Raw genomic sequence first — 16,918 nt, 5'->3', positions numbered from 1 at the left:
TCATAAATAAAAAGTTCGCTTTATTGTAATTGTTTTTAGAGGACTAAATCGGAACAGCAGTTTCATGGATGTATATTTGATCTTCTTACAAAATTTCAAGAAAATATTTCTATTCATAGCTGCGTTACAAACTTTGAAAACTGATGTCGAAGGAACTTCGCATGTATCTTTGTTATTTCTGAGTTGAATACACCTCTGGCATAGAGGTGTATTCAACTCTGGCAGTAAGCTAGAGAATCTTGTAATAACTGAGAGTAAAGTGGAGGAGAAATTGTTGAAGATAAACACAAGAAAGGCACCTGGGGTGGATGGGATCTATCCAATTATATTAAAGGAGGCAGCAAAGGAAGTAAGCAAACCCTTAGTCATAATTATGAGAGCTTCCTTGGACTCAGGGGAGGTACCCATGGACTGGAGATGTGCAAATGTGACCCCAATTCACAAAGGAGGATCAAAGGCTGACACAAGTAATTATAGACCTGTGAGTTTAACTTCTGTTCCCAGAAAATTAATGGAGGCACTGGTTAAAGAAGCACAGCAGGATCATCTAGACAAGACTTCAGTTATAGCTCGAACACAGCATGGTTTTGTTAAGGGGAAGTCTCTCCTGACCAATTTGATTGGATACTATGATGCAGTCACAAAAGAACTGTATGCAGGGAACAACTTTGATATTATATACTTGGATCTTAGAAAGGCTTTTGATACTGTTGCACATGGAAGACTGCTTCACAAATTGGAGCAGTGTGGCATTGGAGGCAAATTGCTGCTATGGATAAAGGGGTGGTTGAGGGGGAGAAGACACAGTGGTAATCAATGGACACTACTCATCGTGGACTAATGTTATTAGTGGAGTCCCTCAGGGTTCAGTATTGGGTCCATTATTGTTTTCTGTATTTATAAATGATATTGATGATGGTATATCAAGCTTAATGTCCAAGTTTGTAGACGATATGAAGGTTGGCAGGGTTGTCAAGGACACTACTGACACTATGTTGCTGCAACAGGATCTGGAAAGGTTGAGCAGATGGGCTGAGAGGTGGCAAATGAAGTTTAACATTGACAAATGTAAAGTACTACATATGGGAAACAGTAACCTCAGAGCAACGTATCAACTCTATTGTACTACAGTGACAGTGGTAGAGAACGAAAAGGACCTGGGGGTGGTTGTGCAGGCAGATATGAAGTTCTCTGAGCAGTGCAGACGGGCTGCAAGAGTAGCTCATGGTGTATTGTCAATGATATATAGGAATTTTTCTAGCAGGGATAAGGAGGTGATTATTCCCTTGTATAAGGCAATGGTCAGGCCACACCTAGAGTACTGTATACAGGCCTGGAGACCTAATTTCAAGAAGGATGTAGAGCTGCTGGAACGAGTACAGAGAAGGGCAACAAGATTAGTGAATGGAAGAAAGGCTTAAATTTTGCAAATTACAGTGCCTGGAGACTAGGCACCAGCGAGGTGATCTGATAGAGGTGTATAAAGCCTTGAATGGTTTGAGCATGCTCAATGCTGATGGGATTCTTCCTCTTGCTCAGAATAATCACCTGAGAGGGCATAAATTCAAGTTGAGGAAAGATAGATGTAGGATAGATGTGCGGAAATTTGCCTTTAGCCAGCGGGTGGTAGGTTGGTGGAACAGACTTCCATCCCTTGTCGTGGAAGTTGATAGCCTAAGGCTCAGCTGGACAGGTATTTCGAACGAACAGAGGGGTGAAGTGGAAGTGGTTATTTTTTATTTATTTATTTATTTATTTATTTATTTTTTTTTGGCTGATGCTGCATAAGCTTGCTTTCTTGCATCAAATGCCTCTACTAATGCTATCTCACCTGGTGTGCAAACGGAAAAAACAATGCGCTACTAGTAACAGATTGTGAAAATAATCCGTTACCCGTAGTGATGGAGTGGGAAATTGTAAGTAATTGTTATTGAATACTTCAATATTCCCTTGATATGTATTTGATACCATCAAAAAATTTCAAGAGAAAAATTGAATTTTCATTATCACACAATGCCAGAAAATTTCATCATAAAATGTCATGTATTTCAATGCTTGAATTCCATTCTGAGCTGCAACTGTAATAAAGTCACCTCTCTTGCACTGACAGAGTAGCTATTCACCGAATAAAGGAAAACAGGGTTCATTTCCTGAAATTTCCAGTTCCCTTCGTTCACTTGGGGGGAAAAAACTCCTTAGGAGAGGGAGTCCACCCTTTCTAGTCCGACCCTAGGGAGAGAGAAATAAAAATACCCTTTTGATGGGGAGAAGGCCAATAGATTGTCCAAGGTCCAGAGCTCTAACTTTCATTTATTTTATTTATTATTATAATTTTTTTAAATTTATTATTATGTATTTATTTATTTTATTTTATTTTATTATTATTTTTTTTTCTTGTGTTGTTCTAGCAATCCATCCTGGATTGGGTCTTCCCTGGGCCAGGATAGTCCTTCTCCTCTTTTCTCCTTCCCTCTCATCATCTTATACAATTTTTTCTTTCCTCCCTGGGAAACTCATTCCCCAGGGAGGAGGGCATGCAGATAGTAGAGGAGGCCTTGCCCTCCTGCTAGGGACGAGTACCTGGAGGCAGTCGTCCAGGTGATCACAGCTCTTCCAGGTAGCCAAAATGCCAAAACACAACATCACAATACAGAATACACACATAAGCTCACAAAGAGTTTTTCTTTCCTGTCACTTTCTCCCGTGCGAGATGAAAAACGTTTTTCTCTCTGTCTCTCTCTCTCTCTCGCCTTCCTTTTCATGTCTTCATCCAACATGGGATATTCCTATGTGGGATGATTTATTATTTTTTACACGACACACACTGGCCTTACCTTGACAGTGTGTAAAAACTGAACAGAGCAACGAAGCGGAGATGAACTTTTGTTCTAGGAGCCGCCCATACAAAAAAAAAATAATAAATAAATAAAAATAATAATGATAAAAAAAATAGCATTGCAGCTCTAAGTCAGCTTCATCCTAGGATGCTGAAACTGCAATTGTTTTAGAGAACAATATTTTGCATTTTTACTTTATAACATTATTTTGCATTATAGCTCTGTTACAATATTTTGCTTCGTTTCTTTACATTATTGCTGTAGCCAACGATATCGGTGTGCACGACGTTTCATCACAGATGCTGAAGTTCTAATTAGTCAGTTCATCCTAGGATGCGGAAGTACTAATAAGTCCAATTTTGGTCTGGTGCGAATTTGAGAAAAAATCCACAATAATCCCTCTGGAAATATTAGGGAGTGAATTTCATTATACGTTTCAAACATCGCTGTATAGCTTGTCCTTGAATGCAAATGACTACAGTTACTCTCCTTTGAGTGACTGCCCTTTTACAGATGTTTTATTGTTGGACACTTCCTTCCAGACAGTAAAATTATCAGTAGTCATCCTTTATTGTACCTGAAGTAATTCATTATGTTGGGGGAATCGGTTTTTGCTCCTAATTGATGTAGCACTTTTGAATTTCGCAAAGTGGATTATTTGAACACAGTGTACATTAGAAGGTGAGTAAAAGAGTTGATAATTGGTGGGCACCATTTCGACAAACAAATTTTCTGTTTATATTCCGTGATGACCACACGTCAGAGATCGAGAGAGAGAGAGAGAGAGAGAGAGAGAGAGAGAGAGAGAGAGAGAGAGAGAGAGAGAGAGAGAGAATGAGAATACAAGAAACCGCACCGTATTTATCAGTCACCGACTTGATTGTGTGAAATTGCTCGCCTAAAACCACAGCAAAGCAAGAGAAATGATGGGGAGTAAATCTATTTTTCAGCGGGGGTTTATCTTTTTATTGCAGCTCAGAACAGCATTATGACCGTGGATAGTGAATTTATTTGGCTTCTGAACTAAAACAGAATTTCTCCCTTTGCGATGACATCAAAGCGTAACAAGCAAATATCTTCTAACAATACTTTTTGAGCAGCCCGTGATTTGTAATCTGTTAGCTTTGTATTGTTAGAAAATATTGCAGTTTTGTGAACAATACACATTTCAAGAAACAATCCGTTATTCACAGCGGATGATTTTTTTCTTCTTTTGCACACCAGTTATCGAAGTTTATAATGCATCTATAAATAGAAATATTTTCTTGAAATTTCGTTAGAAGATCAAACCCAGGAAACTGCTGTTCCGATATTGTTTACTAAAAACAATTACAATAGAGCAGACTTTTTTTTTTTTATCAAATGTGCATTGCAGTGTTATCAGTTTTACACCAGTTTTTTCCGTTTCCAACAGATGAATTTCTTTGATTTTCTGTTAGTAGTTGCAATACACTTTGAAGAAAGGAATACTACTGTTTCGCTTTATTGCTTCTTATGTCAACAACGGTAGCTCACGGTTGTCTTTTGTTTATTTTCTTTTCTCCCTTCCTGTCTCGATGTAGCTGTACAGGAGACGAGGTCACGTGATATATATTTCCCACGCTTCGCTCGTACCGAGGCGAAGTTGTTTATCAGAACTGCTACTCTCTGTAAAAAAATTCGCACGCTCTACATCAAGAAACGAATCAAGTATCGGGTTTCATAAGCTCTAGGCTGGTTAGGGTGGGGGTAAAAAAATAAATTGAAAAGGCCTAAAAAAATGCATACTTGATGTCACATTTTTGTCATTTATATGAAATTCAATAGAAGGTTTTGAAAATTGAAGTGGGAAAATTCAAGAAAACAGTTCTGGCTCCAACTATAGCAAGTTTCAGCTCTGTAATTAGAGTAAAAATTATAGAATTAACTTGCTGAACCCAGTTGGGTTTTGAACGTACCCCACTGAATGCAGTATATATTCAACAGTAGTGGAAGAAGTAGTTCTCGTTTAATAGGCCATGTGACAAAGAGTGCTCAGTATTACTTTTCAAGAAAATCTCAAAACGTGCCAAGTCATGGAAGCTCAAACACAAGTTTTCAATTTGTAGAACACTATATGTTATTCCACTAAAATTTTAAGCACAAGAAAATATGAAACATGGACTATTTTATACATTTGGGAAAATTGCTTCTAATGAAAGTAAGTAAGCCTTGAAATTTTTCCAATTATTGCTAGTAGGATCACAACAGAAGATATTCTTTCTTTTTATTATTGCTATCAATAATACAGTCCATTATTACATCACCTTTGAAGGTAATATTTTCATAAATAATGCAAATTTTTTTATTACATATAAAACTCTGCTTTATTTTTAACATTAAATTGCTTGCAAATTAAATGTTTATATAAATTTATTTAACTGGAAAAATTCAGTATATGCTAAACAGTGTATTACTTGGAAATAGATGAAAAATTTGCATTTTGATTAATTATTGATGAAGATATTACCTTCAAAGGTGATGTAATAATGGAATGTATTATTGATAGCATTCTTAGTGCCAGGTCTTCATGTACACTTCCTCTTAAAAGTTTGGAATCATGTTTCATTTTTCTTATTTTATAAAGTTTTATTAAAATAGGACCAACTTGTTTACCAATTTTTATTAAAATATTTTCTATTATGTATAAAAATCAAACTGAAATAATATTTAAGAAATTTTTAGAATATTTGAGAATATTCCAAAAAAGGCATAGAAGATTCCTGAATGTGGTAGTATGTTGGAGATGATCCTAGAATATTCTAGAAAGTGGGAGTATTGTTTCAATGTTATAGAATATTATACATGATTCTAGAGTGCTTTGCAGTAATATAAACTGAGGAGTTGAGAGCTGTAACATAAAATCAAACATCCATCATTCAGAAAGAGTGTTTGGTGTAAGTTTTATATTTTATGTTAAACATGGCAAGAATTAAGGAACTGAGTGTTGAAAAAAGAAGTGCTATTATAATCTGTGTAAAAAAAGTTATTCCATGAGAAGTATTTGAAAAAATCTAGGCATTTAAAGGAGTACAAACTACCATTCAATGACTGGCAGTTTAAAGGACAAACCACGATCAGGATGACTGTGCATAACAATGGAAGTGCAAGATAAGACCATAACACTGAATTTCTAAATGCAATGATGACCTGCTATTCCTGAAATCCGAATTCCGTACAGCTCTGATCTTGCAGCCCTATGATTTTTGGCTATGTATTCAACTGAAGAAGTGTTGCTAGCCAGCACTTCCAGAGCATGTCAGAATTGCTGTACATGTGATTGCATGCATAATCTCACAGCTTTTGTGATGGTGGAATTTAGATTATGGTCATGTTGAACCAAATGTTTGAACTCCTTTATCGACTATATTAAAAAGCAGAAAAAATGCCCTTTCATTTGCATATAACATGTAATATTACTGGGAGTATAATTTTATTGTAATAAATCATTTACAAAGTATTAGTATTAATAGTGATAAAATGATGCAAGAAAGTAAGCTTATACAGTATCAGCCAAAAAATAAAAAATTTAAAAACTAAATAAAATTAAAAAAATCCCATTTCACCTATCTATTTCCACAAGAATGGATGGAAGCTTGTTCCAGCATGAGTTTGCTCAATCCATTCAAAGCCTCAAACACCTCAATCAGATCACCTTGCAGGGGCCTAGTCTCCAGATGCTGGAATTTGCAGAACTGCAGCCTTTCTTGGTAAAAGCACCCCTTTGTTCTCCTCATTGCATTTCTCTGTACCTGTTTCAGCAGCTCTACATCTTTCCTAGAATGAATCCTCCAGATCTGTATGCAGAACACAAGAAGTGGCCTGACTATTGCCTTATACAATGACATAATCAACTCCTTATCCCTGCGTGCAAAATTTCTGTATTACATTAACAAAACCCTCACAAGCTGTCCTGGCAGCCTGTCTGCACTATGCAGAGAACTTTCATATCAAATTGCGCAGTTACCTCTGAGGTCAAATTGTGCAGTTACCTCCAAGTATAGTACCACATAGTTGATATCTTATTCTGGAATTACTGCTACCCATGTGCAGTAGTTTGCATTTCTCATCCCATCTGCCTAAATTTACCATATCTTGTTGAAGCAGCATACCTTCATTACTGTTGTTAACTACCCTACTAAACTTTGTATCATCTGCAAACTTAGACATTAAGCATGATATACCCTCATCAATATCATTAAACAACAATGATATAGAAAACAACAACACTGAAACTCCACTAATAACATTAGTCCCAGAAGATAGTGTCCACTGATAACCACTCTCTGTCTTCTCCCACTCAGCTATCCTTTCATCCATATCAGCAACTTTCCTCTAATGCCACACTGCTCCAATTTGTACAGCAGCCTTATGTGCAACAGTATCAAAAGCTTTCCTGAAATCCAAGTTTATGATATCAAAATTATTTTTTTGAAACCAGTTTCTTTGTTACTGCATCATAATTCCCAATCATATTGGTTAGACAAGATCCCCTTAACAAAATCATGCTGCAAGTGCAGGATAATTGCATTCCTGTATAGATGATCCTGCATTACTTCTTTAACCAAAGACTCCATTTCCTGGACCAGAAGTTAAGCTAACAGGTCTGTAATTGCTCCTGTCACCTTTTGATCATCCTTTGTGAATCAGGGATACATTTCCACTTCATCAGTCCATAGGGACCTCCCCTGAATCCAAAGACTCTCATAATTATGGCTAAAGGCTTGCTTACCTCCTTTGCTGTCTCCCTTAATATGATTGGAAAGATCCCATCCATCCATTCCTGGTGCCTTTTTATGTTTAATTTCAACAATTCTCTTCCATTTTTTTTTCTCCATTATCAAAAAATCATTCAGCACACTTTAAGAGTTTGGTAAACTTCTGGCTTACCCTTCCCTAAATAAATTCCTCATGTATGAATGTAGATTAAAAATACCTATTCAAATTCTCAGCAACCTGAGCAGGGTCATCAACAGTTAACCCATTGACATCAAGTGGCTCAATGTAATACGACTCCTTCCTTCTACTGTTAATATAAGCATAGAAGTCTTTCCTGCTTTTCTTGTCATTCTTCACCAGGGACTTCTCATAATCTGCCTTACTTCTGTATCACCTGATAATTTATATGCATCTTATGCATTTTTATTCTCTGCCACAAGTCCCATCAGATGACATCCATTTAGGTCTAAGTCTTGACGAGTATTTTTTATTTGGTATGAAAAGCCTAATATTTTCGACTTTTACTTCTCTGAATGTGTCCTATTTAGAATTTGCTGTTGGCCCCCATTGCATAAAATTTAAAAACTGTCTGAGACCACTGTAGTTTCCAGTTACATATTTAAGTAACTCACCTATCAATACACTGTGATCACTGCCTTCTAGTGGTTCTTTTATCTGCAGATACTTAATGCATGAAGAGTCTCTGCTGATCAGATTAAAATTATTGCTGTTTCTTGTTGCCCCTCTAACATGCTGCGGTAGACAACAATCATCCAACAAATCCATAAAAGTCTTGTTAGTGTGTGACAGGCAAACCCACGAGTTAAAGAAGTTCCATATCTGGAACCCACACAGAGCCACAAAAAAAAAAAAAAAAAAAATTCTATGTGAATATGCAAAATACAAAAAAAGCCACATTTATATTATAAGTACAGAACAGATGTGGCTCTATTTCATTTTGTGTATTCACGTGAAATTTTCTGTAGACATAACTCTAAAAAATTGTTTTTAGTTATGGATGTTTGCATTTAGTATAATCTGAAGTTTTGTATGATTTTTTACTCATTTAATTAAATGTATTTTTACTTTGTGAAGTGTTTCATGATTAAATTGTTTGATTTTATTTTGGTTGCTACTTATATGTTTTATAATTTTGATCATTTTTAGGACAAAGCTAAACTAGAAGTGCAGTTAAATGAAACTAAAGTACAGTTAGAAAAACTAATTCAAAGAGAAGAGAATAAAGAAGAAGTGGAAAATTTTCAGAACCAGGAAATGGCTAAAATTAAGCATTTGGTAATTTTAATAGTGAAATATTTTTTATAAGGTTCATGTCATAACCAGCGTTTAATTGCGTAATTAAATATGAACTGTTAATATATTTACACAGTCCAATCATCTTTACTGGTGAGAAAAACTGTCTATCTAGGCTTAAACAAAAATAACATCCTAGAACTGAAGTAGTAAAAATAAACTGGTTGGAAAACTGATAAATATTAAACTCAATATGTGGCAATTATATATATATTAACATTGGCATTAGTAGAGACACATGATGCAAGAAAGAAAGCTTATATAGCATCCGCCAAAAAAAAAAAACCCTTACAATTTCACCCATCCATTCACTCCCAAAGTTTGACAAGTTCTTCCTTGAATTTATTTAAGCCATCAACTTCCACAATGTCAGATGGAAGTCTGTTCTAGCAATCAACCACCTGCTGGCTAAAGGCAAATTTCAGCACATCTATTCTGCGACTGTCTTTCCTCAATTTTAATTTATGTCCCCTCAGATGCATAATCTGAGCAAGAGGAAGAATTCCATCAGCATTGAGCTTGTTCAAACCATTCAAGGCCGTATACACCTCAATCAGATTGCCACGCAGGTGCCTGGTCTCCAGACACTGCAATTTGCAGAACTTAAGCCTTTCTTAGTAAGAGCAATCCTTTGTTTCCCCTTACCAATCTAGTTGCCCTTCTCTCTACTCACTCCAGCAGCTTTACATCCTTCCTAAAATGAAACCTCCAGACCTGTATGCAATACTCAAGGTGTGCCTTGATCATTGCCTTATCCTTATACCTGCTGGTAAAATTCCTGTATATCATTGACAAGACCCCATGAGCTGCTCTGGCAGCTTGTCTGCACTGCTCAAGAAATTTCACATCTGATGGCAGAATTACTACACAGTTGGTATGCCACTTTGGGGTTACTGCTACCCATACGCAGTACTTTGCATATATCGATGTTAAACTTCAATTGCCACCTCTCAGCCCATCTACCCAACTTTTCTAGATCCTGTTGCAGTAGTGTACTGTCATTAAAAACCCTGCCAACTTTTGTATCGTCTGCAAACCTGGATGTTAAGCCTGATATACCTTCATCAGTATCACTGATAAATATAGAAAACAACAATGGGTCCAACACAAAACCCTGAGGGGCTCCACTAATAACACTAATCACTAGTCCATTTCGAGCAGTGTCCATTGATTACCATTCTCTGTCTTCTTCTACTCAACCATCTCTTTATCCATAACAGCAACTTGCCCTTAATGCCGTACTGCTCCAATTTGTACAGCAGTCTTCCATGTGCAACATGGATACAGTACTTGATACAGTGTCAAAAGCTTTCCTGAAATCCAAGTATATGATATCAAAATTGTTTTTTGCATCAAGTTCCTTTGTGACCACATCTTAGTATTCAATTAAATTGGTTACAAGCCTTCTTCTTAACAAACCCATGCTGTGTCTGAATTATAACTGCAGTCTTGTGTAAGATGATCCTGCAATATATTAGAAACTATTTCTACTTCAGCCTCTTGTAAATCGAATTGGATTTTTATGAAATTTTCCTCTTTTAAAGATGTATAGACTTGACTTTTTCCTTAGACTAAAACACCAATTTTTAACTGTATAGACTTGTGACTTTCTCCCTTCTTGTAGTATGTATTGTGGATCTGCTGAATGTACGTAAACATTACTTAGATCAATACAACTAATATAATTTCTTATAGTTTGAATTATTAATTATATTTAAGCACTGTAAGTGTAACCTAAGCCACAAAATACTTACTGTAATGTCAAAGCACAAGTTCTGTTTCCTTAACTAGTTCACCTTCTAATAGTACACTATTGCCGCTAAGACAGTGTGTTATTACTATTATTGTTTGCTACATTATTAAGCTGTTTCTTTTCAAATTGAAGTGATTCTTGCACTGCTTCTATTGGAATGAGCAGAAGCCTGAAAAACCAGATTCAGGATATTTCAGAGACTGCTGGGAGTCATTGCGGTACAAGTAAACACATGGGTTGTGTTAGGGTAGCTAAGAATAGAAACAGGTGCATGCATACTTGCGTGTATGCATCTGTTTAGTAAATGCTAGTGCACCCGTGTATGCACTAGCATTTACCAATGCTAGTTTGGTAAATAAATTTGATGAATTTGAGGTATTGCTCAAAACATCAATGGCAGATATTGTTGAGATATCAGAGATGTGGTGTCACACAGATATAAGGAATGCAGAACTGGAATTTGGGGAGTACAAAGTCTACAGAAAGGATAGACAGGATAGGAAGGGAGGAGGGGTTATACTATTAGTTAAGAAACACATAAAATCCAAGGAAGTGAAGCCAGTCGACATCGCTGGACAGTGCAGTGCAGTGTCGAGTCAGTTTGGTGTGACATAAGCATTGGGAGATCAAAATTGAGAGTAGGAGTGTGCTATAGGCCTAATGACTCTGATGAGTATAATAAAAAACAGTACAGGGAAATAGAGTGGGCCAGTAAATCAGAGAGTCTTATAATGGGGGATTTTAAATTTCCCAGATATTGACTGGAATTTGTGGGTTGGTCACTCTCACACTAGCAAGGCTTTTGTGGATTTATTGGATGATTGTTTTCTACATCAGCATGTTCGGGAGGCAAGTAGAGGGAGTAATACTCTTGATTTTATTATCAGTAGTGATTCATCATGCATTAAGAATCTGCAGATAAAGGAACCACTAGGTGGCAGTGATCACAGCGTGTTGAAGTGGGATTTACACAAAGAGGTAACTACCATCAGGGGTAAAGGGAAGGGTTATTGCTTTCGTAAAGGCGACTACGATGGTCTGAGACAGTATTTAAATTCTATACAGTGGGACCAACTGATGATGTTACCAACAGCAAATTCAAAATGGGAAGCATTCAAAGAACTTATCTTGGAAGCTACTAGGCTTTACATACCAACTAAGAAATATTGTTCAAGGTTTATGCCTAAATGGATGTCAGTTGAACTAATGAGACATATGGCAGAGAAGAAAAATGCATGGGATACATATAAATTAACACGTGACACAGAGGCCTATGATAGATACAACTTGATCTGTAATCAAGTTACAAAGGAGGTTAAGCAGGTGAAGGCAGATTACGAGAAATCTTTGGCAAGGGATGCAAAGGAAAACAGCAAAGAGTTCTTTACTTATGTAAACTCTAGAAGGAAGGGGATGAATCAGATTGGTCCACTTGATATCGATGGTTCAACTGTTGATGATCCTGCTCAGGTAGCTAACAAACTAAATGAATATTTTGCATCGACATTCACACATGAGGAGTTATTCAGCGAGGGGAATGCCAGAGGTGTATTCAACTCTGGCAGTAAGCTAGATAATCTTGTAATAACTGAGAGTAAAGTGGAGGAGAAATTGTTGAAGATAAACACAAGAAAGGCACCTGGGGTGGAAGGGATCTATCCAGTTATATTATAAAGGAGGAGCAAAGGAAGTAAGCAAACCCTTAGCCATAATTATGAGAGCTTCCTTGGACTCAGGGAAGGTACCCATAGACTGGAGATGTGCAAATGCGACCCCAATTCACAAAGGAGGATCAAAGGCTGACACAAAGAAAAACAGCAAGGATTTCTTTACTTATATAAACTCTAAAAGGAAGGGGATGAATATGATTGGTCCACTTGACATCGATGGTTCGACTGTTGATGATCCTGCTCAGATAGCAAACAAACTGAATGAGTATTTTGCATCTACATTCACACGTGAGGAATTATTACAATTTGAAAATGGAAGAAGGTTATCAAATTGTAGCAGTGTGCTTAATGATTTTGTAATAACTGAGAGCAAAGTGGAGGAGAAATTGTTGAAGTTAAACATAAGAAAGGCACCTGGGGTGGATGGGATCTATCCAGTTATTTTAAAGGAGGCGGCAAAGCAACTAAGCAAACCCTTAGCCATAATTATGAGAGCATCCTTGGACTCAGGGGAGGTTCCCACGGACTGGAGATGTGCAAATGTGTCCCCAATTCACAAAGGTGGATCGAAGGGTGACACGAGTAATTACAGACCAGTTAGTTTAACTTCTGTTCCGGGTAAAATAATGGAGTCGCTGGTTAAAGATGCATTACAGGATCATCTAGACAAGACTGCAGCAATAATTCAAACACAGCATGGGTTTGTTAAGGGAAAGTCTTGTTTGACAAATTTGATTGGTTATTATGATGTGGTCACAAAGGAACTGGATGCAAAAAATAATTTTGATATCATATACTTGGATTTCAGGAAAGCTTTTGACACTGTTGCGCATGGAAGACTACTGTACAAATTGGAGCAGAATGGTATTAAGGGTAAGTTGCTACAATGGATAAAAGGATGGTTAAGTGGGAGAAGACAGAGGGTGGTAATCAATGGGTGCTGCTCTTCGTGGACTAATGTTATTAGTGGAGTCCCACAGGGTTCGTTGTTGGGTCCGCTGTTGTTTTGTGTATTTATCAATGATATTGATGAAGGTATATCAGGCTTAATGTCGAAGTTTGCAGATGACACAAAGGTTGGCAGGGTTGTTAATGATAGTAATGGCAGTGTGCTACTGCAACAGGATCTAGATAATTTGGGCAGATGGGCTAAGAAGTGGCAACTGAAGTTCAACCTTGACAAATGCAAAGTACTGCATATGGGTAGAAGTAACCCCAGAGAAACGTACCAACTGTGCGGTACTACACTTAAGGTGGTAGAAAATGAAAAAGACCTGGGAGTAATTGTGTAGTCAGATATTAAGTTTTCTGAGCAGTGCAGACAGGCTGCTAGGGCGGGTAATGGGGTTTTGTCAATGATATATAGGAATTTTGCTAGCAGGGAAAAGGAAGTGATTGTCCCTCTGTATAAGGCAATGGTCAGGCCACGCCTTGAGTACTGCGTACAGGTCTGGAGGCCTCATTTTAGGAAGGATGTAGATTTGCTTGAGCGTGTACAGAGAAGAGCAACACGGTTGGTGAGGGGAATGAAGGGATTCTCTTACCAAGAGAGGCTTAAGTTCTGCAAATTGCAGTGGCTGGAGACTAGGCACCTGCGCGGTGATCTGATTGAGGTCTATAAGGCCTTGAATGGGTTGAGCACGCTGAATTCTGATGGGATCCTTCCACTTGTTCAGATTACCAACCTACGGGGACATAAGTTCAAATTAAGAAAGGACAGATGTAGAATAGATGTGCGGAAATTTGCCTTTAGCCAGCGGGTGGTTAATTGCTGGAACAAACTTCCATCTGTCGTTGTAGAAGTTGATAGGTTAAATAAATTTAAGGAGGAACTGGACAGGCATTTGGGGGGAATGGTGTGATTTTTTTTTTTTTTTTTTTTTGGCTGATGCTGCATAAGCTCCTACACTTGCTTTCTTGCATCATGTGCCACTACTACTACTACCACAAGTAATTATAGACCTGTGAGCTTAACTTCTGTTCCAGGAAAATTAATGGAGGCACTGGTCAAAGAAGTACTGCAGGATCATCTAGACAAGACTTCAGTTATAGCTCGGACACAGCATGGTTTTGTTAAGGGGAAGTCTCTCCTGACCAATTTGATTGGATACTATGATGCAGTCACAAAAGAACTGTATGCAGGGAAGAACTTTGATATTATATACTTGGATCTTAGAAAGGCTTTTGATACTGTTGCACATGGAAGACTGCTGCACAAATTGGAGCAGTGTGGCATTGGAGGCAAATTGCTGCTATGGATAAAGGGGTGGTTGAGGGGGAGAAGACGGAGAGTGGTAATCAATGGACACTGCTCATCGTGGACTAATGTTATTAGTGGAGTCCCTCAGGGTTCAGTGTTGAGTCCATTATTGTTTTCTGTATTTATAAATAATATTAATAATGGTATATCAAGTTTAATGTCCAAGTTTGCAGATGATACAAAGGTTGGCAGGGTTGTTAAGGACACTGCTGACGCTATGCTGCTGTAACAGGATCTGAAAAAGTTGAGCAGATGGGCTGAGAGGTGGCAAATGAAGTTTAACATTGACAAATGTAAAGTACTACATATGGGAAACAGTAACCTCAGAGCAACGTATCAACTCTGTGGTACTACACTGACAGTGGTAGAGAATGAAAAGGACCTGGGGGTAATTGTGCAGGCAGATATGAAATTCTCTGAGCAGTGCAGATGGGCTGCAAGAGTAGCTCATGGTGTCTTGTCAATGATATACAGGAATTTTTCTAGCAGGGATAAGGAGGTGATTATTCCCTTGTATAAGGCAATGGTCAGGCCACACCTTGAGTACTGTATACGGGTCTGGAGGCCTCATTTCAAGAAGGATGTAGAGCCGCTGGAATGAGTACAGAGAAGGGCAACAAGATTAGTAAATGGAACAAAGGGTTGCTCTTACGAAGAAAGGCTTAAGTTTTGCAAATTACAGTGTCTGGAGACTAGGCACTGGCGAGGTGATCTGATAGAGGTGTATAAAGCCTTGAATGGTTTGAACATGCTCAGTGCCGATGGGATTCTTCCTCTTGCTCAGAATAATCACCTGAGAGGGCATAAATTCAAATTGAGGAAAGACAGATGTAGGATAGATGTGTGGAAATTTGCCTTTAGCCAGTATGTAGTTGGTTGGTGGAACAGACTTCCATCCCTTGTTGTGGAAGTTGATAGCCTAAATAAATTTAAGGCTCAGCTGGACATGTATTTCGAATGAACGGAGGAGGGGTGAAGTGGAAGTTTTTTTTTTTTTTTTTGGCTGATGCTGCATAAGCTTGCTTTCTTGCATCATATGCCTCTACTAATGCTAATGCTGAAGTAATCCAGTGTAATCTCTGTGTAATTACCTAAGTGGATAACATCAATTTCCTGATGAAACTAAATATATGACTATAAAAGTTATTTTGTATATAATACGTTATAATAAATTATTACAAATTATTTTGTTTATCATAAATAAAATAACCATATGTGACAATTGCAACCTTAGAAGCATTTTAAAAAAAGATGGAAAAAAAAATTCACAAGGAATGTGCACCAGCTTTGGTTCATCTATACTGCAGTGTGTAAAACTAAGGGATTTGTAATTTTTTCTAAGTTGGAATTAATTCAGTACAGAAAAGTGTCTTGTTTTGACTCTGCATTGTTAGCATGCCGTTTAGAGAAACTAAATATCAGTCCTTGTACATCACCTCTCTGTGTAATCTCTTTTCACTTTAATTTCTTCATAGAATCTGGAAATCATTACGTGGTTCCCTGTTAATAAAAATCCTACCTTGCCTAGAGTTATCACTTTTACACGAACACCAGCCTTTGCCATCATCCATAAATTTTTGACCACAGTTGGCATTTTTGAAGACGCGGAAAGTTCTGAGTAAAATTTTCCATAATCTGTACTGATATTTTTCACCCTATATATCCTTTCTGCCTCCCTCTGGATAATTAGTTTTTCTTTAATAACGGTGTATTGCATTCACCTTCCAATAATACACTGCAATTCTGTGTAATATGCTGCAAGTTATAATTCAGGGAGGGACACATGAGAATTAGAATATCTGCTTATTTATTTTCTATAAGTAAAATTATTTTTCAGTTTAACTTTTGACTGATGTAAGCTCCTTTATTGAAATTCTGATTCTCTCTTTCCCATCTAATTGTAAATATCCTGCTTGTGTTATTCCCTTTGTCACTTTTTATATATGCCATTCTTGTTTTGATGCATGATCTATCTAATGACAGTTTCTATAATTTATCATTCATTACAATAGAATAAGTGTTGTTTGCATGACATTTCATTCTCTTTGGCCTTTGCTGCTACAAAGTGGTTAAGATTGCTGTTCCTCTATGTGTGTGATAAAGGCATGGGTTTAAGTCATGTTTGGACAGAAGGAACAACTTAACTTTTCTGGGCATATTTCATGCAATAGCTGAATTGGTGTCGAAAAGGAAGTACATGATTTTTTCTTTTGGGAAATTCAAGGTGTTTTTTTTTTACCCATTTGGCATAGGAGGCAAAACACCATAAAATATATGTGATTTAAAGACTACATATAAGGTTGCCCTGCGGCTTTAGTTGTCATGGCACATAAACAAATAAACAACA

General features: G+C 37.3%; 1 protein-coding gene across 1 annotated transcript in view; it reads left to right on the top strand.

Annotated features, from left to right (window-relative positions):
- The window catches only part of LOC150086470 (golgin subfamily A member 1-like), a 222,044-nt gene that overhangs the window by 64,439 nt on the left and 140,687 nt on the right, over positions 1 to 16,918 (top strand). Inside the window, exon 6 of the mRNA XM_090371410.1 lies at positions 8,742 to 8,870. Coding sequence (XP_090227536.1) covers positions 8,742 to 8,870 — 129 coding nt within the window. The remainder of the gene's footprint in view (positions 1 to 8,741; positions 8,871 to 16,918) is intronic.

This window comes from Mastigoproctus giganteus, chromosome 4 (genome assembly GCF_048544385.1).
Source record: "Mastigoproctus giganteus isolate SK-2022 chromosome 4, ASM4854438v1, whole genome shotgun sequence".
In the NCBI taxonomy this organism is placed as follows: Eukaryota; Metazoa; Arthropoda; class Arachnida; order Uropygi; family Thelyphonidae; genus Mastigoproctus; species Mastigoproctus giganteus.
This window is presented reverse-complemented; position numbering and strand designations above follow the sequence as displayed.